This window comes from Mustelus asterias, chromosome 14 (genome assembly GCF_964213995.1).
Source record: "Mustelus asterias chromosome 14, sMusAst1.hap1.1, whole genome shotgun sequence".
NCBI lineage: Eukaryota > Metazoa > Chordata > Chondrichthyes > Carcharhiniformes > Triakidae > Mustelus > Mustelus asterias.
The window spans coordinates 30,189,519-30,214,821 of record NC_135814.1 but is presented as its reverse complement, the minus strand read 5'-3'; the positions used below and the strand labels follow the sequence as shown (position 1 = coordinate 30,214,821).

Here is a 25,303-nt window from a genome sequence, read left to right as displayed (position 1 = left end):
CTATGCTTCTATGAGCATTCTAAAGGATTGGATATCCAACTGATGAAGTCTACGACAGTCACAGTCACCTTTGATAGGTTGAGGCAGGTTTTTGCCATCCATGGCATCCCAGAGATCTTAATGAGAAACAATGGTGTAGCATTTAAAGGGGGGGAACTTTGAAAATGTGTTAAGTCAAATGGTATTTGCCATGTTTGCTCAGCACCCTATCACTCAGCTTCTGGTGGGTGAGCAGAACAAGCTGCACAAACATTCAAATCATTGATGCACAACAAAGCTAATAGACCATTTGGTTAGCAAATTTCTTGCTGTCATACAATACCATGCAAAATGCAACCACAGGAGTCACACCAGCTAAATTACTAATGGGACACCACTTATGGACATGTTTGGATTTGGTATTCCCAGATTTGGTGGGGAGGATGGAGGTGAAACAAACCTCCCAGAAAGAAAAACATAACTCGAGAAAAAGGACTGAGTTTTCCAAGTTATGATTTATTTCTGGCCAGGACCTTTACACAGTAAGAGGTTTAACAACACCAGGTTAAAGTCCAACAGGTTTATTTGGTGTGTTTACCCCAGTCCAACGCCGGCATCTCCACATCAGGAACTTTACAGCAGGATTGACATGGCTGGGAAAGTTGTGAAAGGAACGGGACGGGTCTCCTATGTTGTAGAAGTAGAAGGCCATCATGTAAAAAAGATGTGGATCATTGAGGAAGAGAGCTTCCTGATACAGGGGATGAACAGACACCTCCTGCGGTAGGCTCATGTTCATTTGTTACAGATACATGGCGGAAGAGGCCAACCGGCTCATTGAGTCTGCACCGACTGACAGATAGAGTCCTTCTCCCCCCACCCTCACCCTGATAGAGTCCCTGAGAGATTCTATCAGAGAGTCGATGCAGACTCAATGAGTCGAATGGCCTTTTCCGTCATGTATCTGTAACCCCACACATTTCCCATGCCTAATCCATCTAACCTAGACATCTAGGGACACTAAGGGGCAACTGAGCATGGCCAATCCACCTAACCCGCACATCTTTGGACTGTGGGAGGAAACCGGAGCACCCGGAGGAAACCCAGGCAGACACGGGAAGAATGCGCAAACTCCACACCCAAGGTTGGAATTGAACCTGGGTCCCTGGAGCTGTGAAGCAGCGGAGCTAACCATTATGCCACTGTGCCACCCACTGTTGTAAATACCAATAGCAAAGAGGCAGTAGCTACTGAGGAGCATCTGGACCCTGGATCGATGAGTTTGCCTTTTGCAACTGCCTACCCATCTTCATTACTCACCAAAGATCATCGTACTGAATTGAGATGTTCCTCCAAGGTCCAGAAGTCTCCTGACCTACTGAGATTTTCTTGAGGTGTCCCTGATGTCTTTTTGTTTGATGATGTTCCTTTTGTTTCATTCATATGTGAACTCAGGAGTTAGAAGGGAAGGGATGTGATGGCGTGGCCCCTTTAAGAAACCAATCCCTGAGAGCCACATGATTGGGCCAGACCCTATGGAGAGGCAGCATGGGAAGACAAGCCAATCGGGTGCAAAGGCGCGCGTCAGTTGGAGGCAGCGAGGTGAAGAGTGTAAACATGTATTGCAGTTCTGTTGGACCCTTGATTGTACATATATAAATATTGTTGGTACTAAACCCTTTATAAGTTCAAGCCACATGAATTGCCTTTGAAGTTGTTACACACACAGCCATCTGCTGCAAAGAATAGTGTCAATCCCATTCACTATAATGTCCCTTGCTACCACTAACTTTCTTTTTGGTCCCTCCACTTGAATGACTTCCTGTAACATGGTGCCATTGCCAGTCAGCTCATCCATCCTGCAGCCCTCACTCTCATCCAGATAAGCTGAGATAGCCTCATAACTATTGGACAATTGCAAAGGATGGGTCCCCTGCACTCCTGCCCTCTGGGTCACGTTATCTGCCTCAATCCCAGTCATACCATCCTGCCAATGACCAAATCAGAAGATCCTATGCTAAGTGATGTGGCTGCCTCCTGGTACATAGTATCCCGGTAACTTGCCGCCTCCATGATGTGTCACAGTGTCTGCAGCTTAATCCCCTCCATGATGTGTCACAGTGTCTGCAGCTCAGCCTCCAGCTCAATGAAGCTGAACCAAATCTCCTTGTGTAACAAACATTGACAGAAGATATGTTTGTCCTGGGTTCCATATGCTCTAGTATTGGCACATCACCTGTCAGTCTATCCTTAATGTGCTTTAATTAATTACTTATTATATTGTTCATAAATATATTTTCCTTCATTGAATGAGCTTGGCCCTTCATTTTTCAAGTGTATTAAGCTTATTAAGTTCATTTTATTAAAGAACAAAGAAAAGTACAGCACAGGTACAGGCCCTTCGGACCTCCAAGCCTGTGCTAATCATGATGCCCTAACTAAGTTTTAAAAAAGTCCTATGCCCTTACTCAGTCTGTATTCATATTCATGTAGCCTCTTAAATGTTGCTAATGTGCCTGCTTCCACCACCTCCTCTGGCAGCGCGTTCCAGGCACCCACCACTCTCTGCGTGAAAAACTTCCCCCGCACATCTCCCTTAAACTTTCCCCCTCGCACCTTGTAATTGAATGTTCAACCCTGGGAAAAATTAGTGTCACAAGTAGGCTTACATTAACACTGCAATGACGTTACTGTGAAAATCCCCTAGTCGCCACACTCCGGCGCATGTTCAGGTACACTGAGGGAAAATTTAGCATGGCCAATGGACCTAACTAGCACGTCTTTCGGACTGTGGGAGGAAACCGGAGCACCCAAAGGAAACTCACGCAGACACAGGGAGAACATGAACTCTGCACAGACAGTGACCCAAGCCAAGAATCGAACCCAGGTCGATGTGTGAGGCAACAGTTCTGACCACTGTGCCGCTGTGCTGCCCATCTGTCATTGTGCCATCCATTGATTGACCTTGACTATTCATTTGAGGTCACTGAACATTTTCTGGCACTGCAGCCAGATCCTCAGGACCAGAATCCTTGTATTAACCATTACTGCGACCTGTTCTCATTCCTGTCTAAAAGAACGCCTGGATGTTCTCCTGACACCCGATGCTAACATTATGTTGCTAATTATGTCAGCTGTGGCTCAGTTGGCAGCATTCTGACTCTTGAGACAGAATGTTCTTGGGTCACACTCCATGGCAGAACATGCACACAAATATCAAAGGCTGGAATTCCAGTTATGTGACAGAGGTGTCATCTCTCAGATAAGATGTTAAACCAAGGGCTCATCTGCCCTCTCAGGTGGGTGAAGACGATTCCATGCCACTATTTCACAGAAGAGCAGGGGAGTTATCACTGATATTCTGGGCAATGTTTATTTCTGAACCAGTATCATAAAAGCAGATTTTCTGATCGATAGCACACTGCAGTTTGTAGCAGCTTGCATTATATGATTTGGTTGTCACATGTCTTAGCTTACCGCAGTGTGATAACCCTTCCGAAGTCATTGACTGTGTAGTGTTCTGATGCATAGATGGTCATACAAAGTGACACATAAATGAATGAAGGTCTCCATCCCTGCATCAAAACAAACGGAGAGTGGTCACTCCATGATGGTGCTACCTGTGTTTCTTCTTCAGAGTAATACGTTCAGAAGCAGCCTCGACACCTCCTGCAACTGGAATATACATCCCATTTAAGAGGTGTAGTTTATCCTCAATAAGTGCAGGCTTGCTTTAACTGATACAAGTATTGCAAGTACATGGAAACCCTACTAAGTGTGGCACCAGTCATCAGCCTGTGTACCTATGGGCTGAATAGTCCAATCATTCAGGTGAGGAGGTAGCATTGAGTTGTGTGCTACCTACATCAGTGTCATCAAACACTTAGGATTAATCTTTCATGATGATTTCCATTCCCATAAACTGGGCATACTGATTTTGTAAAGTCAGTGATGTTTTAATGGCTTCGTAAAGTGAACTACCTCTCTGGTGCAGAAAGCCAAATTTTACAAGGTGGTGTCTCATTTTCTGGTAATGAAAATTATTATTGAACATTTAAAAACATAATTTTAAATATATATTATGTATGTATTTATGCATGTCTATTTTATCTCTCTCTCTCTTAATTTTCCCACTTGTTTTAACTTCTTGTAAATTTCAAAATTAATGTATACTGTATGCTTTCCATTTCCTGGTTTCAACTTAAGTGGGTGCCTCAGATGTGAGCAAGGATGAAGATAGCAGCTCATCACAGAGTGAAGCTTAAAACAGAGTCTGAGCTCAAGGATTTGGTGAGGAATTCTTACAGTTCATTTTAAGGGTTGATTTCTTTAGCATTTAACTATATTTTACTGTTAAGTTTTATTCAGTCTTAGCCAGGGATAAGCAAGCTTCCTATTGGAGAGGCAACTTGTTCGAACTTGTTTATCGAGCCAGCAGCCCTGACGCATCTCTGTAGATTTTCAGCTGACAGGTCAAACTGCAACTCATCGGCCAATACAAATCATCACTGAGTGTGACTTGAAATAGACTGTGAGCTTATGAATTTAATGAGTGACAAATTCAATGCAGTGAGGAAGTATTGTCCTGATCCTTTGCAAAAAAACGCGTTGGTCAGGACAACCTGATACCAGCAGTGGGACAGAAGTGTTGAAGCCTGGAAGAATTAATAAGTTGAGCGGATAGTTGAGTGGTTGGTGAGTTTCAAGCATATTTTTCTCTCTAAAAAGGGGAATAATTAAAACTGGTATGAGGGCAGTATAGGTATTGCATTAAATTTACAGCTTAACTAGTTAAACCACTCGATGCAACCAGAATGATTAGGTGGGATTTTTCACCCCGCTGGGGGGTGCAGCAGGGGTGGGTAATATGAGCGAGAGGTGGAAAATTGGTTTGTGCCCGATGTCTCTCCTCTCCCGATATTGCCGGGCCCGTTATGCCATCGGAATAAGCTTCGCACCCGGAAAGGGCAGAAGGCTGATGGCAGCACAGTGGTTAGCACTGCGGCCCCACAGCGCCAGGGACCCGGGTCCGATTCCCGGCTTGGGTTAATGTCTGTGCGAAATTTTCACATTCTCCTCGTGTCTGCTCCGGTTTACCCCCACGATCCGAAAAATGTGCTGGTTTGGTACATTGGCCATGCTAAATTCCCCCTCAGTGTACCCGAACAGACACCGGAGTATGGCGACTAGGGGATTTTCACAGTAACTTCATTGCAGTGTTGATGTAAGCCTACTTGTGACAAATAAATAGACTACTTAAAAAAAAATGAATGACATGTTTTGCTTTGCATGTCATTAATGACAGTAAGAAGTTTAACAACACCAGGTTAAAGTCCAACAGGTTTATTTGGTAGCAAAAGCCACACAAGCTTTCGAGGCTCTAAGCCCCTTCTTCAGGTGAGTGGGAATTCTGTTCACAAACAGAACTTATAAAGACACAGACTCAATTTACATGAATAATGGTTGGAATGCGAATACTTACAACTAATCCAGTCTTTAAGAAACAAAACAATGGGAGTGGAGAGAGCATCAAGACAGGCTAAAAAGATGTGTATTGTCTCCAGACGAATGAGGCTGAGGGAGTTCTTCCACAAACCCCAAGAGGCCAACAACGAACACAATGAGACAGCCAATGAACCGGAACAGCCGACAGAGAGATCCGCAGTGCATCCGAAGAGGAAAGAGTCGAATTGGACTCCTCCGGAAGGCCGCTGCTCTCGACTTGACATGTATGCCCAAGCCGTCAGGAGGTGCGTCAACACCAAATTCATCAGCCGCACTCACAAGACAGCCCCGAACATCACCCAAGCACAACGTAACGCCATCCACGCTCTCAAGACCAACCGCAACATTGTCATCAAACCAGCAGACAAAGGAGGGGCCATCGTCATACTGAACAGAACGGATTACTGCAAAGAAGTGTACCGACAACTCAACAATGAGGAACACTACAGGCAGTTACCTGCAGATCCGACCAAAGAACACACCCGTCAACTCAACACTCTGATCAAGACCTTTGATCCGGACCTTCAGAACACCCTCCGTGCTCTCATCCCACGTACTCCCCGCGTTGGAGATCTCTACTGCCTCCCGAAGATACACAAGGCAAACACACCCGGCCGTCCCATCGTATCGGGCAATGGGACCCTGTGCGAGAACCTCTCCGGCTATGTCGAGGGCATCCTGAAACCCATTGTACAAAGAACCCCCAGCTTTTGTCGCGACACGACGGACTTCCTACAGAAACTCGGCACACATGGAGCAGTTGAACCAGGAGCGCTCCTCGTCACAATGGATGTCTCAGCACTCTACACCAGCATCCCCCATGACGATGGCATTGCTGCAATGGCCTCAGTGCTCAGCGCCAACAACTGCCAGTTTCCAGATGCAATTTTACATCTCATCCGCTTCATCCTGGACCACAATATCTTCACCTTCAACAACCAGTTCTTCATCCAGACACACGGAACAGCCATGGGGACCAAATTTGCACCTCAATATGCCAACATCTTCATGCACAGGTTCGAACAAGACTTCTTCACCGCACGGGACCTTCAACCGATGCTATACACTAGATACATCGATGACATTTTCTTCCTTTGGACTCATGGTGAACAATCACTGAAACAACTCTATGATGACATCAACAAGTTCCATCCCACCATCAGGCTCACCATAGACTACTCTCCGGAATCGGTTGCATTCTTGGACACGCGCATCTCCATTAAGGACGGTCACCTCAGCACCTCACTGTACCGCAAGCCCACGGATAACCTCACGATGCTCCACTTCTCCAGCTTCCACCCTAAACACGTAAAAGAAGCCATCCCCTACGGACAAGCCCTCCGTATACAGAGGATCTGCTCGGAGGAGGAGGATCGCAACAGACACCTCCAGACGCTGAAAGATGCCCTCATAAGAACAGGATATGGCGCTAGACTCATTGATCAACAGTTCCAACGCGCCACAGCGAAAAACCGCACCGACCTCCTCAGAAGACAAACACGGGACACAGTGGACAGAGTACCCTTCGTTGTCCAGTACTTCCCCGGAGCGGAGAAGCTACGGCATCTCCTCCGGAGCCTTCAACATGTCATTGATGAAGACGAACATCTCGCCAAGGCCATCCCCACACCCCCACTTCTTGCCTTCAAACAACCGCACAACCTCAAACAGACCATTGTCCACAGCAAACTACCCAGCCTTCAGGAGAACAGTGACCAAGACACCACACAACCCTGCCACAGCAACCTCTGCAAGACGTGCCGGATCATCGACACAGATGCCATCATCTCACGTGAGAACACCATCCACCAGGTACACGGTACATACTCTTGCAACTCGGCCAACGTTGTCTACCTGATACGCTGCAAGAAAGGATGTCCCGAGGCATGGTACATTGGGGAAACTATGCAGACGCTGCGACAACGGATGAATGAACACCGCTCGACAATCACCAGGCAAGACTGTTCTCTTCCTGTTGGGGAGCACTTCAGCGGTCACGGGCATTCGGCCTCTGATATTCGGGTAAGCGTTCTCCAAGGCGGCCTTCGCGACACACGACAGCGCAGAGTCGCTGAGCAGAAACTGATAGCCAAGTTCCGCACACACAAGGACGGCCTCAACCAGGATATTGGGTTTATGTCACACTATTTGTAACTCCCACAGTTGCATGGACCTGCAGAGTTTCACTGGCTGTCTTGTCTGGAGACAATACACATCTTTTTAGCCTGTCTTGATGCTCTCTCCACTCCCATTGTTTTGTTTCTTAAAGACTGGATTAGTTGTAAGTATTCGCATTCCAACCATTATTCATGTAAATTGAGTCTGTGTCTTTATAAGTTCTGTTTGTGAACAGAATTCCCACTCACCTGAAGAAGGGGCTCAGAGCCTCGAAAGCTTGTGTGGCTTTTGCTACCAAATAAACCTGTTGGACTTTAACCTGGTGTTGTTAAACTTCTTACTGTGTTTACCCCAGTCCAACGCCGGCATCTCCACATCATGTCATTAATGAGCCAGGGACGCAATCACCTGAGCTCACTTACCTTTCCTACCTCGCCAGCAGAGGTCCCCACCGGTGAGGATCACAGATGATCCCCATTGATAAACAAAGAACAATACAACACAGGAACAGGCCCTTCGGCCCTCCAAGCCCGCGCCGCTCCCTGGTCCAAACTAAACCATTCTTTTGTATCCCTCCATTCCCACTCCGTTCATGTGGCTATCTTGATAAGTCTTAAACGTTCCCAGTGTGTCCGCCTCCACCACCTTGCCCGGCAGCGCATTCCAGGCCCCCACCACCCTCTGCGTAAAATACGTCCTTCTGATATCCGTGTTGAACCTCCCCCCCTCACCTTGAACCGATGACCCCTCGTGAACGTCACCACCGACCTGAGAAAAAGCTTCCCACCGTTCACCCTATCTATGCCTTTCATAATTTTATACACCTCTATTAGATCTCCCCTCATCCTCCATCTTTCCAGTGAGAACAACCCCAGTTTACCCAATCTCTCCTCATAACTAAGCCCCTCCATACCAGGCAACATCCTGGTAAACCTCCTCTGCACTTTCTCTAAAGCCTCTACGTCCTTCTAGTAGTGTGGCGACCAGAACTGGACGCAGTATTCCAAATGCGGCCAAACCAACGTTCTATACATCTGCAACATCAGACCCCAACTTTTATACTCTATGCCCCGTCCTATAAAGGCAAGCATGCCATATGCCTTCTTCACCACTTTCCCCACCTGTGACGTCACCTTCAAGGATCTGTGGACTTGCACACCCAGGTCCCTCTGCGTATCTACACCCTTTATGGTTCTGCCATTTATCGTATAGCTCCCCCCTACGTTAGTTCTACCAAAATGCACCACTTAGCATTTATCTGGATTGAACTCCATCTGCCATTTCTTTGCCCAAATTTCCAGCCTATCTATATCCATCTGTAGCCTCTGACAATGTTCCTCACTATCTGAAAGTCCAGCCATTTTCGTGTTGTCCGCAAACTTACTGATCACCCCAGTTACACCTTCTTCCAGATCGTTTATATAAATCACAAACAGCAGAGGTCCCAATACAGAGCTCTGCGGAACACCACTGGTCACAAGTATCCAGCCGGAAAAAGACCCTTCCACTACCACCCTCTGTCTTCTGTGACCAAGCCAGTCACCTCCCCCTTTATCCCATGAGATCCAACCTTTTGCACCAACCTACCATGAGGGACTTTGTCAAACGCTTTACTAAATTCCATATAGACGACATCCACGGCCCTTCCCTCGTCAACCATTCTAGTCACTTCTTCAAAAAACTCCACCAGGTTAGTGAGGCATGACCTCCCTCTCACAAAACCATGCTGACTATCATTAATGAGTTTATTCCTTTCTAAATGCGCATACATCCTATCTCTAAGAATCCTCTCCAACAACTTCCCTACCACGGACGTGAAGCTCACTGGCCTATAATTTCCCGGGTTATCCTTCCTACCCTTCTTAAATAACGGGACCACATTAGCTATCCTCCAATCCTCTGGGACCTCACCTGTGTCCAGTGACGAGACAAAGATTTGCGTCAGAGGCCCAGCGATTTCATCTCTCGTCTCCCTGAGCAGCCTTGGATAGATTCCATCAGGCCCTGGGGAATTGGCAGTCTTTATATTCCCTAAAAAACCTAACACTTCCTCCCTTGTAATGGAGATTTTCTCTAACGGGTCAACACTCCCCTCCGAGACACTCCCAGTCAACACATCCCTCTCCTTTGTGAGTACCAACGCAAAGTATTCATTTAGGATCTCCCCTACTTCTTTGGGCTCTAAGCATAATTCCCCACTTTTGTCCCTGAGAGGTCTGATTTTTTCCGTGACAACCCTTTTGTTCCTAACGTATGAATAAAATGCCTTGGGATTCTCCTTAATCCTGTCTGCCAAGAACTTTTCGTGACCCCTTTTTGCCCTTCTAATTCCTCATTTGAGTTCTTTCCTACTTTCTTTGTATTCCTCCCGAGCTCCCTCCGTTTTAGCTGCTGGGGAGCAGATGTGAATACCGAGCCAGTGGGATCAGAGGCTATTGAAGCCCCCACCAGTGGTTGGTTGCAGGGCCAGGTAGTGCCAAGGGGGGGTGGGCAAGCCTGGCAAGGATGGTGTCGGACAGGGGCAGAGCCCTAGGGGGCTGGCAGCAGGGTGGGGCAGGTCCATAGGAGGGGAAGTAAGGGGGAAATTCTGCTCTGGGGGTGGGGACTGGTTGGTGGTGGCAATGATCGGGGGTAGTGCCCGGTAATCAGAGGTTGAAGCGAGTGATCGTGGATTGGCAATTGAGGGGCTGGCAATAATTGGACAGGCAATTTGATGGGCCAGCAATCAAGAGGTCGGCAACCGGGGAGGGCGGCGATCAGGAGGCCGGCGACCCGCGACCGGGGAGGGCAGCAACCGGGGAGATGGGCGTCCAGGGAGAGGGGAGGACGGTGATCGGGGCGGGTGATCAGGGCGGGCGGTGCTTGGGGAGGGCGGTGCTCGGGGAGGGAGGTGCTCGGGGAGGGTGGTGATTGGGGAGGGCGGGGAGTGGGGAGGGCGGTGATCGGGGAGGGCGGTGATCGGGGAGGGCGGTGATCGGGGAGGGCGGTGATCGGGGACAGCAGTGATTGGGGAGGGCGGTGATCGAGGAGGGCGGTGATCGGGGAGGGCGGTGATCAGGGAGGGCGGTGATCGGGGAGGGCGGTGATCGGGGAGGGCGGTGATCGGGGAGAGCAGTGATCAGGAGGTCAGCGAATGGGGAGGGTGGGGATCAGGGAGGGTGGGGATTGGGGAGGGCGGTGATTGGGGACGGCGGTGATTGGGGAGGGTGGTGATCGGGGACGGCGGTGATTGGGGAGGCTGGTGATCAGGGAGGGCGGTGATCGGGGAGGCTGGTGATCGGGGAGGACAGTGATCGGGGAGGGCAGTGATCGGAGAGGGTGGTGATCGGGGAGGGCGGTGAGTGGGGAGGGCGGTGAGTGGGGAGGGCAGTGATCGGGGAGGGCGGTGATCGGGGAAGGCGGTGCTCGGGGACAGCAGTGATTGGGGAGGGCGATGGTCAGGGAGGGCAGTGATCAGGAGGTCAGCAAATGGGGAGGGCGGTGATCGGGGAGGCCGGTGATCGGGGACGGCGGTGATCGGGGAGGCCAGTGATCGGGGACGGCGGTGATCAGGGAGGGCGGTGGTCGGGGAGGGCGGTGATCAGGAGGTCGGCGAATGGTGAGGGCAGTGCTCGGGGAGGGCAGTGATCGGGGAGGCCGGTGATCAGGGAGGGTGGTGATCGGGGAGGCTGGTGATCGGGGAGGGCGGTGATTGGGGAGGGCGGTGTTCAAGGAGGGCAGTGATCTGGGAGGGCGGTGATCGGGGAGGGCGGTGGTCGGGGAGGGCAGTCATCAGGAGGTCGGTGATCGGGGAGGGCGGTGATTGGGGAGGGCAGTGGTCGGGGAGGGCGGTGATTGAGGAGGGCGGTGATTGGGGAGGGCGGTGTTCAAGGAGGGCAGTGATCGGGGAGGGCGGTGGTCGGGGAGGGCAGTCATCAGGAGGTCGGTGATCGGGGAGGGCGGTGATTGGGGAGGGCAGTGGTCGGGGAGGGCGGTGATTGAGGAGGGTGGTGATTGGGGAGGGCGGTGTTCAAGGAGGGCAGTGATCGGGGAGGGCGGTGATCGGGGAGGGCAGTCATCAGGAGGTCGGTGATCGGGGAGGGCGGTGATCGGGGAGGGCGATGATCAGGGGGGCAGCAAGTGAGGTGAGAGTGTGGGTGACGAACGCTGGATTTCCGGCGTAGTCAGCCTCTTGCCAGAAATGGGAGAGAGGAAGGTTAATGTTTTTAATTTTATTTTAATGCTGTTTTACATCTGCTTAGCGAGCCCGGCGCTCAATCACCCCCCCCCCCCCCCCCCCCACGACTCCCCCCGGTTTATGACCTCGCTGGGTAAAGTTCTCGTCGGTGAGGAATAGACATGATCCCCATGAACAGGACTTGACCGTGTCCGTGGAATCGGAGGCCATTAAGGATCCTCAGGGAGGCTGAGGGCAAGGAGGGGCTGCTCTTTGGGCAGTGCCAAACTGGCAGTGCCACCCTGGCACCTGGGCAATGCCCACTGGGCAGTGTAATGGGTTGGGGCTAATGGGGGGCAGGGCCAGTGGGTGAGGAGCTAATGGGGGTGGGGCTAATGGGGATGGGGCTAATGGGGGGACAGGCCCGCTGCCACTCTGCAGCGATCAGTGGGGGGGAGGCGACGGGTCTGCGATCGATGGGGAAGGGGAAGTCCACGATCGGTGTGGGCAGCAGGGGGGGGTCGGCGGGGGCTATAACCCGGCCTGAGGGCCCCTGCAATTGCAGTGGGAGAGCTACTTCAGGCTGCCCGCACCTGCAGGGGCCTGACAGCTCTCTCTTTTCTGTCAGATCCCTGCTACTGCTAATGCGCATGTGCAGCATCAGAGGCCTGCACATGCGCACTACCTCCCTCTGCAGGCTTCCGGGTGTGTTAAGCCCCGCCCACAGACGTCTACAGTGAGCAACAGGCTCACTGATATTTTTGCAGGCAGAGTGCGTATGGGAGCGGGGGCGGGCGCCTGAAAACACGCCCAAAAAATTGATCTAAAACTCTCCCAGTTTCAAGCCTGCCAGCACTTCGAAAATAAATGGTCAAATCGCCCCCAGTTTATTTACAGAATTCAAAGTAAATCCACCACCATGGTGTACACACACTAGTTAATCTTATTGACTAAACAAATAAATCAAATTAACCGAGGGACAAATTAAAAGGGGCAGCCCCTCAAGGTGGAGGGGTGGGGGGCGGGGGGTGGGCGGTTGTTGGGTGGTGTGGCACACAAAACAAAAAGCAAAGCGTAAACAAAACTTAAAACATCAAACCCAAATGTGATTGAAAGGATCGATAATACACCCCAGCCCCTGCAGGGCCCAATGGCATGGAAGGCCTCAATGGCTCCGGTGGGCAACTCATGCTCCCTCTCAAGGGACACCTGGCCATGAATGTAGACGCAATACAGGGGCAGACAGTCAGGTTGGACAACCCCCTCGGTTGCCCACTGCCTGGACCTCTTTATAGCAAGCTTGGCCAGGCCCAGGAGCAGGTTCAAGATGGGCGGTGATCGGGTGAGGGGTATGTGGTCTGTGGGTGTGAGGATGGAAATCGGCAGCGGTGGTCCATCAGGGTGGTGGTGGGAGGCGAGGTCCATGGTGGCTTGGGAACCTGACAGATCTCCCAGTACAATGTGTACACAGTGTACACAGTATACTGGGAGCTTGGGGCGCCTATGCAATGACGCCCCGAACAGTCTTCAACCGGCATCCTGGCATGAACTGGCTCCACTCCTCCCCCCTCCACCCCCACCCCCCGATTGTCACCCTCATATTACGGCCTCTGTATTGCACAGTGTGCCATAAACTACCACCACTTACCTCGCTGGAAAGAGTTTGACACTTAGATTTTTTCTGCCCATTGTCTTTGTGCTTCTTACTTCATAATCTTAGCAATCTGGCCTGTATTAATACCAGGTGTAAGTCTACAGAGATGTCTCAGCACTGCTGGCTAGAGAAACAAGTTCAAACTAGTTACCTAATTATAACTGTAACTGCCTCTCCAATAGGAAGTTTGCATGTCCAAGACAAAGACTGAAAGACATTTAAAATTAAAATGTAGTTAAAGGCTAAAACAAAATTAACTCTTACAATTACTGATAAAATTCCCACACTCACTAAATTATCAAGCTCAGGCTGTGTTTCTACTTCTAAAATTAAATAGTTAAATGAAACACAATAAAGTTGGCAGGGCAGCAGAATCATATGGGTTTTGGTGGACACCAGTGTAATCCACAGCAACCATATCTGCAGTTAATGTCTGCAGCTTGAGAAACATCAGCGAGGCGTCTGAGCTTTGGATATTGTGGTGCATCAGGGAGGGGCAAAGCTACCTGAACATCTTGTACAACCTCTTAGGCTTGGTACTTTGAATTTGATCTGTAGGCAGGGGACACCATGGTATGATTGCAAGTGAGGTAGGTATGAAGATCCAAAAGGCAGCACTGAAAGAGTTTCAGTCCTTGCAATTGTCCAACAGGTTCATATGTTCTTGCAGTTTGTAACAACATGAATTCACCATGGCGCAGGGAGGCATTCATGTGGCATGGTGTCACAGTGGTGCTAACCACTGTGAGCACTGCTGCCTCACAGCGCCAGGACCTGGGTTCGATTCCCGGCTTGGGTCACTCTCTGTACGGAGTCTGCACGTTTTCCCCATGTCTGTGTGGGTTTCCTCTGGGTGCTCCGGGTTCCTCCCACAGTCTGAAAGACATGCTGGTTAGCTGCATTGGCCATGCTCAATTCTCCTTCAGTGTACCTGAACCAGCGCCGGACTGTGACGACTGCAGTGTTAATGTAAGCCTACTTAAATTAAAAATAAACTAAACTAAGTGGAGTGAATTATGAGGAATGCAGTGGCAATAGAGATAAATATAGTCAGGGGATGAGATACACTTCTCTGCAGCTGAGAGTAAGAGTCCAGATAGCTGTGTTGCCAGCCGAGTGACAGGGTTTGGGATATCTGCTCAAGGCTGGGAGGAACTTGCAATAGGAGGTGGAGGATCCAGCATTCATGATCCACAGGGGTACAACAAAATTGATAGGACTAGGAAACAGGTTCTGCTGAGGGATAATAAGCAGCTAGGGGCTAAATTTAAAAGCAGAACTACAAAAGGAATAAGCACCTGAATACTACCTGAGCCATGAGCAAATTAGCTTAGGGTAAGTAAGAATAGAGAGTTGAATGCGTGGTTGAAAGACTGATGGAGGAGCATTGTGTTTTGATTTAGGGGGCGCTGGCTCTGGTAGTGGGTAAAGCAGGAGCCTGTACTGTTGGGACAGTCTTCAGCTGAACCATGCTGGAACCAATGTTTGGATGAGTTGTATAGCTAAGGTGGTAGTGTGGAGAGGAGGGATCATGTATGAGGAGATGTAATAAATTAAAGAGAAATGGCAAAGCCATAGAGCAAGCTGACAAAATGGCTAATACTAACCAGGGTGTGGTAGGAAGGGACAGAGCATATAAATGTAAGAGCAGATGAGGTCAAAGTTTGAAAGAATGATAAAAAGGCAAAGTTAAAAGTGCTGTATCTGAATGCATGTAAAAATAAATAGAAAGAAATAATTATGACCTGAAAGCCATTTCAGAGATGTGGTTACAAAGCGAATAAGGTTGGAACCTAAATAATCTGAGGTATTTGACATTTCAGAAGGATGGGAAGCTTGGAAGTTTTGCTGGGGTAGCTCTGTTAATTAAGGATGGCATTGGTCCAGCAATGAGAGATTACCTTCGTTACAGCCTCGCTTGTCCCAAAACTGGAAAATCCCGCCCGAGGTCAGTGGATCTTTCCATGGTCCGCTCCTCATCCATTCTGATTCCCATGGCAGGCAGGCCGGTAAAATTCTGGCCACAGTGCGGAATCTTCCCGTCCCGCTTGTCATGGGAATCGTAGTGGTTGGTACACGGACCATGCAAAGGTCCATTGATCTCCGGCGGGATTTTGGGGCAAGTGCGGCTGGGAAATCCCATCCATAGAATCCTCCTGCTGCGACCTCTAGCCTGGGCTGGCCTTGCTGCGGGTGGCTGTTTCCTCCTCCAACTCAGCATCCACGGGCAGGATTTTCCAGCTGCACTCGCCCCAACACAGGAAAATCTTGTCCGAGGTCAACGGACCTTTGCATAGTCCTGTCCCACCCGCTAGGATTCCCGTGGTAGGCCGGACAGAAATATTCTGCCCCACAATTATAACTCCTAGTTCTGCTGGCTCAATGAAAAATCCATAATTCCTCTGGGGGTGGCGTGGGAGAGAGAGAGAGAGAGAGGCAGAGAGAGTCTGTAAGGTTATCCGTCCCAGGATCCTCAATCCCTCCCAGCAACCCGTGTCCCCATGAGTCTGGACGGTGGCAACCCGACACCATCCCTTGTGTCATGCGGCAGGTCAATGGGCTGTCAACCATTGCCACAGCATCATTGTGGGCATGGAGAGCATATGGGTGGCTGTGAGGGGGTCTCCATTGGGAACTCTTGAAGCATAAACATGAGAGCACCCACCCGGATGGCTGTTGCACTGGTTTCCAGGAATGGCATGCAGCTCAGGCGAATGGAGGAGAAGTGCCCTCATGACCGTCATAAGATGGGGTTCCCATCAAGGGCAGCACTGCAGGGTCCATGCAGTGTGAGGAGTCATGTTAACACCTGCAAAGTTTGCTTGCATCGGGCAACAGCTGCCAGGCCTGGTTCTTGTTACTGTTAGTGGGGCCTGCGCTGGAATGTCAGCAATAAAGCATGGAGTTGTCCAGCAAACGGATGGCAGGGTAACCAGTATGGCGTTAGTGGGGTTAGGACTCGATTTCATGTGCACCCCCTCGGAGGTTGTTCAGCAGCCAGGGGGAATGCGCGAAACATGAACCCCAAGCCAGCATCGAACTCTGACCTGAGGACCTCCAGACTGGCACAGGCAACCCCCCCCGAAACTCTGCATCCATGCAAGCCCCCACCCCACCCTGCACCATGGCAATGCCTGACACACACCCCCTCCTCGCCAACCACCACCCTCCCACTTACCCACCCTAGAGGTTGTTGCTCAGTGGTACTCACCTCCTCGCTCCCCTTACCTACTGCTGTGCCTGAACCACACTTTTATAGATCAGTAGTGATTTGCGCCAGTGTGATGTATCACTAAAGAGGTGGGAAGCATCCAGTAGGGGGGTGGGGGGTGGCAGGGGGGGCGGGGGGGCGGGGGGGGGGTGGACCCATACATGCCAAAAGCATTAATGATATTGAAATACAGATAAATCCATGTTAATGAGCTTTGCGCTCATTTTGGGTGCACAGCAGTTTGCACAATTAAAAAGGGGCCAGATAGCAAACTGTTTCACACCTGGCACAAATGGGATTTGTAGCTTGGCATGCTCTTTTCCCAGCATGCCATGCTGATCGACGGGCGCGACAATGTGATAAAATCGCACCCCTAATTTCAGGTTTGATTTATTCTTATGTTCTTACTCTCTGTCCCTTCCTGACATTCCCTTCCCCTCATTCTCCATATTATCATGACTCTGCCCCCTGATTTCTACATCTGCCCAAGCTTGATCCCCCAACCCCCACCTTGTTTAATTTAAAACGCTCTCCGTACTTCCATCATTATACAGCTGGTTGGGACACTGGTCCCAGCATGGTTCAGTTGTAGGCCATCCCAATGGTACAGCCACCACTTTTCCCAGTACTGATGCCAGTGCCCCACAAACTGGAATCCATTTCTCCCATACTTGTATTTGAGCCATGCATTCATCTCGCTCATCCGACATGCTAAGTTGCATGTAACTCAATGAATGATCCAGAAATGATCACCTTTGATGTTCTGCTTCTTAATTTGGTGCCCTTGCTCCTCATACTGACAATGCAGAAGCTGTTTCATTGTCTTGTCTATTTCATTGGTACTTACATAGACCACAACAACTGGATCTGCCCTTTCCCGTTGCAAAACTGCCATCTGGGTTCTTCCACATTTCTGCAGAGAACAATCTTATTTGATTTGATTTAATTTATTATTGTCACATGTATTGGGTTGTAGTGAAAAGTATTGCTTATTACGTGCTACACAGACAAAACATACCATTCATAGAGTACATAGGAGAGAAGGAAAGGAGAGGTTGCAGAATATAGTGTTACACTCATAGCTAGGGTGTAGAGAAAGATAAGCATAATATAAAGTAGGTCCATTGAAAAGCCTGTTGGCAGCAGGAAAGAAGCTGTTCTTTAGTCGGTTGGTACATGTTCTTAGAATTTTGCATCTTTTTCCCAATGAAAGAAGGTGGAAGAGAATATGTCCAGGGTACGGGGGTCCTTCATTCTGCTGGCTGTTTTTCCGAGGCACTGGGAAGTGTAGACAGAGTCAATGGGTGGGAGGCTGGTTTGCGTGACGGACTGGGCTACGTTCACAACCCTTTGTAGTTTCTTGCAGTCTTGGGCAGAGCAGCAGTCATACCAAGTTGTGATGTAACCGGAAAGGATGCTTTCTATGGTGCATCTATAAAAGTTGGTGAGAGCCATAGCAGACATGCCGAATTTCCTTAGCCTCCAATGTCAATTCCCCTCACTATACTGTCCCCTACTGCCACTACATTCCGTTTTGCTCCATCTACTTGAACAACTTTCTGTACCATGGTGCCATGGCCAACTTGTTCACCCACCTTACAACCTTCACTTTCGCCCACACAATTTGTGAGCACCTCAGCCCTGTTTGACCATTGCAAAGTCTGAACCTCATTCTCTCCATCCTGCACAGTCGCTTTAACTGCCCGACTCATACTCACATCCTCCTGTCCCCAACTGCTGGCCAAAAGGAAAGACCCTATTCTAAGAGGTTTGGATGTCTACTGGAATCAATGTTCTGGCATTTCTCGCCCTCCCTTATAGTGCACAGTGTCTGCAGTTGGGTTTCTTGATCAGTAATCCGGATCCGGAATTCCTCCAACTGCTTACACTTTCTGCAGATGCGATTGTCCTGGATTGCCTTGAAGTCCAAAAGCTCACACATGCCAGAGCTGTAACATTTGTCCTGCCTTGAAGTCCCAACGTTTGCACATACCAGAACTGTAACATAACATTTGTTCTGCCATTCTAACATATGTTATTTAGTTCACTTAATTTAATTACTCACAATTAACTTTCCTATGTGTGCTATAAATTGTTGTGTTTATTAAATGCTAACAATTGCTCTTTAACCACACAGGATTTTTTTTTACTGCATATTTATTTTATTTTAATTTTAACATTTTATTTTAAAATTAAAGTTTCAGTTCTGTTTTATTTATAGATGCATCTTAACACCTGTGTCTTAATTTTGCCAAGAACATACTGAACCTTGCACTGAGCGCTTACCGGCCAATGGTTGTTCCTTCACTGCTCCCTCAAAACAGCTGAAATGGTGTCTCCAGTAGGTCTGTTCCAACTCGCAGCAAGATCGGCCTCGATCAGATCGACACTCTTAATTTATAGGCAATACTCAGCTTTCCACACTGTCTCCAGCAGGTATGCAATGACCCCCAATAAAGTAGACCTTACTCGACTCCCCGGTCTTTATTGAAAAAGCACCCCAGCTCCTAACTGTCTGCTCCAGGTTCACGCTGATCCCCAGCAAATTCTAATGAGGTTTAACAGAAGTTTCTTTTAATGAGCTTGTACCATTTTGGTAGGAACATTTAGTAAGAAGGTTAAGACCGCAGGTTGACGGGAGCTTAATGGTGAGGAAGATTACTGAGTAGTGTAAGGGAGTGAGGGTAGCTTGCAGTGTCCCAACTAAAAGTTTTTTTAAAGTTTTAGAGTTTATTTATTAGTGTCACAAGTAGGCTTACATTAACACTGCAATGAAGTTATTGTGAAAAATCCCCCAGTCGCCACACTCCGGTGCCTGTTCGGGTAAACTGAGGGAGAATTTAGCATGGCCAATCCACCTAACCAGCACGGTGGCACAATGGTTAGCACTGCTGTCTCACAGCGCCAGGGACTCGGGTTCGATCCCCAGCTTGGGTTACTGTCTATGTGGAGTCTGCACTTTCTCCCTGTGTCTGTGTGTATTTCTTCTGGGTACTCTGGTTCCCTCCCACAGTCCAAAGATGGACAGGTTAGGTGAATTGGCCATGCAAAATTCTCCCTCCGTTTACCTGAACAGGCACAGGAGTGTGGCGACTCAGGTAACATCATTGCAATGTTAATGTAAGCCTACTTGTGACGAATAAATAAACTTTCTTTTAAGGTCTTTCTGACTTTGGGAGGAAACCAGAGCACCCGGAGGAAACCCATGTGGACAGGGGGAGAATGTGCACCTTGGTTCGGAGCCATACTCCTGAGAAACAGGAATGAGTAACTCAATAACGAGCAGTGTATAGAAATAACAATCTTTATATGACTAGAATTAAACAATCATTAATGACTAAAATAAAATGAGCGAAAGATAATGCTATTAAAAAGGAAAGGAAGAGAAAGGTGCATGTATATACAGCGGTGGATTTACAATGAAACATACATGTCTAGACACTGGGCCCCAACCATTGAGGAGACCCCATGCCAGTGTCTGTGAGCACCAATCGGAGCCTGATAGCTCTGTATTTGCTGATAGGCTCAACAAATACAAGTTAGCCAATCAGCAGGCAAAGCAATGCAACATTAAAGTTAAGGTTAAAGTTTATTTGTTAGTCTCAAGTCGGCTTACATTCACACTGCAATGAAGTTACTGTGAAAATCCCCTAGTCACCACACTCCGGCACCTGTTCAGATACAGTGAGGGAGGTTAGTGACATTGTAAAAATGGGAGAGTGGGCGGGATGGGGAGGGGGGAAAGATTTTGGGGGGATAGAGAGTTTGAGGGTGGTGGGAGGAGAGTGTGTGTGGTGGGGAGCTTTTGATTTGATTTGATTTATTATTATCACATGTATTAGCATACAATGAAAAGTATTGTTTCATACAGACAAAGCATACCATTCATAGAGAAGGAGATGAGAGAGTGCAGAATGTAATGTTACAGTCATCGCTAGGGTGTAGAGAAAGATCAACTTAGTGCGAGGTAGGTCCATTCAGAAGTCTGACAGCAGCAGGGAAGAAGCTGTTATTGAGTCGGTTGGTACGTGACCTCAGACTTTTGTATCTTTTTCCAAATGGAAGAAAGTGGAAGAGAGAATGTCTGGGGTACATGGGGTCCTTAATTATGCTGGGTGCTTTGCCGAGGCAGCGGGAAGTGTAGGCAGAGTCAATGGATGGGAGGCTGGTTTGCGTAATGGATTGGGCTACTTCACGACCTTTTGTAATTTCGTGAGGTCTTGGGAGAGCAGGAGCCATACCAAGCTGTGATACAACCAGAAATAATGCTTTCTATGGTGCATCTGTAAAAGTTGGTGAGAGTCGTAGCTGACATTCCAAATTTCTTTAGTCTTCTGAGAAAGTAGAGCTGTTGGTAGACTTTCTTAACTATAGTGTCGGCATGGGGGGACCAGGACAGGTTGTTGGTGATTTGGACGCCAAAAAACTTGAAGCCCTTTCTCCTTCGTCCCCGTTGATGTAGACAGGGGCATGTTCTCCTTTACGCTTCCTGAAGTCAATGACAATCTCTTTCATTTTGTTGACATTGAGGGAGAGATTATTGTTGCCGCACCAGTTCACCAGATTCTCTATCTCATTCCTGTACTCTGTCTTGTCATTGTTTGAGATCCGACCCACTATGGTGGTGTTGTCAGCAAACTTGAAAATCAAATTGGAGGGGAATTTGGCCACACAGCCATAGGTGTCTAAGGAGTGTAGTAGGGGGGCTAAGAACACAGCCTTGTGGGGCACCGGTGTTGAGGATGATCGTGGAGGAGGTGTTGTTGCCTATCCTTACTGATTGTGGTCTGTGAGTTAGGAAGTTCAGGATCCAGTCGCAGAGGGAGGAGCCGAGGCCCAGGCCACAGAGTTTGGAGATGAGTTTTGTTGGAATAATGGTGTTGAAGACTGAGCTGTAGTCAATAAATAAGAGTCTGACATAGGTGTCTTTGTTATCGAGGTGTTCCAGGGTTGACTTCAGGGCCAGGGAGATGGTGTCTCCTGTGGACCTGTTGCAGCGGTAGGCAAACTGTAGCGGATCCAGATAGTGCGGAAGGCTGGAATTCATTCATGCCATGACTAGCCTTTCAAAGCACTTCATAATGATGGATGTCAGAGCCACCGGCTGATAGTCATTGAGGCACGCTGCTTGGTTTTTCTTAGGTACCGGGATGATAGTCATCTTCTTAATGCAAATAGGGACCTCAGATCGTTGTAAAGAGAGGTTGAAGATGTCTGCGAATACCCCCACCAGCTGATCCGTGCAGGATCAGGTTAGCCAGGGTTGCAGACTTGCAGAGAGGGAGAGTTTGTGAGGGGGAAATGGGCAGGAGAAGAATAGAGTGAGCATTGTTTCAAATCCAGCTTCATAGTTAAGACACACATCGCAATATTGACCATCTTTACGATCAATCTGACAAGAGATAAGCTTGGATTTCAATTCAGCAATTATTCATACAGGTCTGTTTTTACAAGTTAAAAAGCACTAAAGCAGTGATCAATTTGTGTATTCTTGTGGCTTCTGCCATTGTGTTGCGTGGGGTGAGGGTGGGCGAGTTCAGGAGGAACGTGATGTCATGGGGGGGGGGCCCAAAAATGAAGGTGAGCATGGCCCCACGAAGTGTAAATCCGCCTTGTTGTACAGGTATATCTAGAAAAGAAGAAAGACAACTTTACATACTATACATGCTACATTACACATACTACATTACAAATGTCAACCCAAAATTGGTTTGTTCATTAGAACTCCTCAAAATGGTAAAATTCCCCTTGGTTCATATGTTACCAAGTCTTCAAATAGCCTCACATCGGTGATCACTTTGGTCCATCACTCTGTTCAAGGCCCTTCCTCCCATAGTTTACGATTTATATAGATGATTTGGAGTTGGGGACCAAGTGTAGAATGTCAAAATTCGCAGATGACACTAAGTAGAGTGGCAGAGCAAAGTGTGCAGAGGATGCTGAAAGTCTGCAAAGGGATATAGATAGTCTAAGTGAGTGGGCGAGGGTCTGGCAGATGGAGTACAATGTTGGGAAATGTGAGGTCATCCATTTTGGTAGGAATAACAGCAAAATGGGCTATTATTTAAATGGTAAAAAATTGCAGCATGCTGCTGTACAGAGGGCCCTGGGTGTCCTTGTGCAGGAACCTCAAGGAGTTGGTCTGCAGGTGCAGCAGGTAATTTAGAAGGCAAATGGAATTTTGTCCTTCATTGCGAGAGGGATGGAGTTTAAAAACAGCGAGGTTATGCTGCAGCTGTATAAGGTGCTGGTGAGGCCACACCTGGAGTACTGTGCACAGTTTTGGTCTCCTTACTTGAGAAAGGATATACTGGCACTGGAGGGGGTGCAGAGGAGATTCACTAGGTTGATTCCGGAGTTAAGAGGGTTGGCTTATGAGGAGAGACTGAGTAGACTGGGGCTATACTCATTGGAATTCAGAAGAATGAGGGGAGATCTTATAGAAACATATAAGATTATGAAGGGAATAGATAAGATATAAGCAGGGAAGTTGTTTCCACTGGCAGATGAAACTAGAACTAGGGGGCATGGCCTCAAAATAAGGGGAAGCAGATTTAGGACTGAGTTGAGGAGGAAGTTCTTCACACAAAGGGTTGTGAATCTGTGGAATTCCCTGCCCAATGAAGCAGTTGAGGCTACCTCATTGAATGTTTTTAAGGCAAGAATAGATACTTTTTTGAACAGTAAAGGAATTAAGGGTTATGGTGAGCGGGCAGGTAAGTGGAGCTGAGTCCATGAAAAGATCAGCTATGATCTTATTGAATGGTGGAGCAGGCTTGAGAGGCCAGATGGCCTACTCCTGCTTCCAGTTCTTATGTTCTTATGTTCTTAGTCTCGAATGGTTGACCATTCCACATCAGCTGCAGCAGCAAATCCTGGAAGCGATGTCCCTTTAAGCCAAATTTCTGATTCCATACCAGCCTTTCCAGGCTTTACTCTGACATTCTTAAAACAAGAGTCTGGAAAACATGAGTTCTTATCAAGTCTCCTCACAGGCACTTCAAGGCTTTGTAGACTTGTCCATATTCACATTCTTTATGCATCTGTTGACAGTGGCTGGGATTCTTCGACCTCTCCTTCGGCTGGGATTCTCCAGTCTCGCTTCAGTGAATGGAGATTTGGCTGAGCACCAAATTCTCCATTGTCGCTGGCAGCAGTTGTGCAGTGCATGACATCGGAGAACTGCGGCTGGTGTCTCCCATCTGCCCTCCAGTGGAGAATTCCGGCTGGTGTCTCCCATCTGCCCACCAGTGGATAGAGTGGACGTGGGAAGATGTTTCCATTAGTAGGAGAGACTAGGATCTGAGGGCACAGCCTCAGAGTAAAGGGACAACCCTTTAGAACTGAGAGGAGGAGGTATTTCTTCAGCCAGAGGGTTGTGAATCAGTGGAATTCATTGCCAGAGAAGGCTGTGGAGGCCAGGTCATTGAGTGCATTTAAGACAGAGATAGATTGGCTCTTGATTGGTAAGGGGATCAAAAGTAACAGGTAAAAAGTGGGAGGATAGGATTGAGAAACATTATTGAATGGTGGAACAGACTCGATGGGCCGAATGGCCGGATTCTGCTCCTATATCTTATGGTCTTATGGATTCTTAAATGGCTTAGCAAAGCAATCAGGGATGGGCAATAAAGGCCTCACAGCGCCAGGGATCCGGGTTCAATTCCCGGCTTGGGCCACTGTCTGTGTGGAGTCTGCAGGTTCTCCTCGTATCTGCATGGGTTTCCTCCAGGTGCTCTGTTTTCCTCCCACAATCTGAAAGATGCTGAAAGATGCCATGCTAAATTCTCCCTAAACTCTCTGCCCGAACAGGCGCCAGAGTGTGGCGGCTAAAGGATTTTCACAGTAACTTCATTGCAATGTTAATACTTGTGACACTAATAAATAAACTTAAAACATCAAGTAGTATGTCCATCAATAAACCTCCATCTCCTGATTCCAGACCATAATTGACCACCCCATGTGTAAGACCACCCCATTGTCCTGGCTTGAAGTTCAAGGGTGATTGACTGTAACAAAGAGAAAGTGGGAGTGGGGAGGCGGGATGGGTGACTAGAGGATTCTGCACTAAGTTTTAAATCAAGATTTACAAAATAACTTTAAATATCCAATAAAGTTTAATGAAACTGTTAATTGTTTATTTTTTATAATTGTTCAAGGCAATTCTACCTGTTTTCCAAAGATACCATAATTCAGGGTGAACTAAACTCTTACTTTTTCTCAACTGCAGGAAATCAGAGATGGAGTCATCAATGAAAACTCTCTCCTCAGACTTTGCTCAGTCTTTGAAGGCATATAACTGCTTCTTAGAACGCTGCAGTGAGCGTCAGAAAATGAGAGAATTCTTTAATGAGCATCTACCTGATGTAGTAGCCAGGTACGGCAACTGTGGAACCTCGAAGGGCTCTGAGCTGCCAGCGCTTAACTAATAAAGAATCGGTGTTTACTTACTCGTAAATATTTTTAATGTAATTTATGTGTCAGCTTGTGGTATTGGATAACACTGCTGATCTGAGATAAAAGATTGTGGTCTCTAAATCTAGGTACGTATATCAACCAGCATCATATGAATAGCACATCAGGTGCAAAGGGCCGATTGCAGCCGGCTCCGATTTCTGCTGTCCTTTTCATGGATTCATGAGGGGAAAGTCGTGCTTGACGAACATGTTGGATTTTTATG

The 25,303-nt window shown here is 48.2% G+C and overlaps 1 protein-coding gene across 8 annotated transcripts in view; it reads left to right on the top strand.

The window, feature by feature from the left end:
• Positions 1-3,094: 3,094 nt before the first annotated feature.
• The window catches only part of LOC144503554 (histamine N-methyltransferase-like), a 42,276-nt gene continuing 20,067 nt past the window's right edge, over positions 3,095-25,303 (top strand). The window contains exons 1-4 of one of the 8 annotated variants that reach the window (XM_078228032.1): positions 3,254-3,278; positions 4,186-4,269; positions 18,845-19,059; positions 24,854-25,000. In XM_078228032.1, coding sequence (XP_078084158.1) covers positions 18,953-19,059; positions 24,854-25,000 — 254 coding nt within the window. In that variant the 5' untranslated portion in view covers positions 3,254-3,278; positions 4,186-4,269; positions 18,845-18,952. Of the gene's footprint in view, positions 3,279-3,431; positions 3,811-4,185; positions 4,270-4,483; positions 4,675-18,844; positions 19,060-24,853; positions 25,001-25,303 lie in introns of those variants that run through there. The other 7 variants (XM_078228030.1, XM_078228031.1, XM_078228034.1 and 4 more) reach the window with 7 other exon arrangements.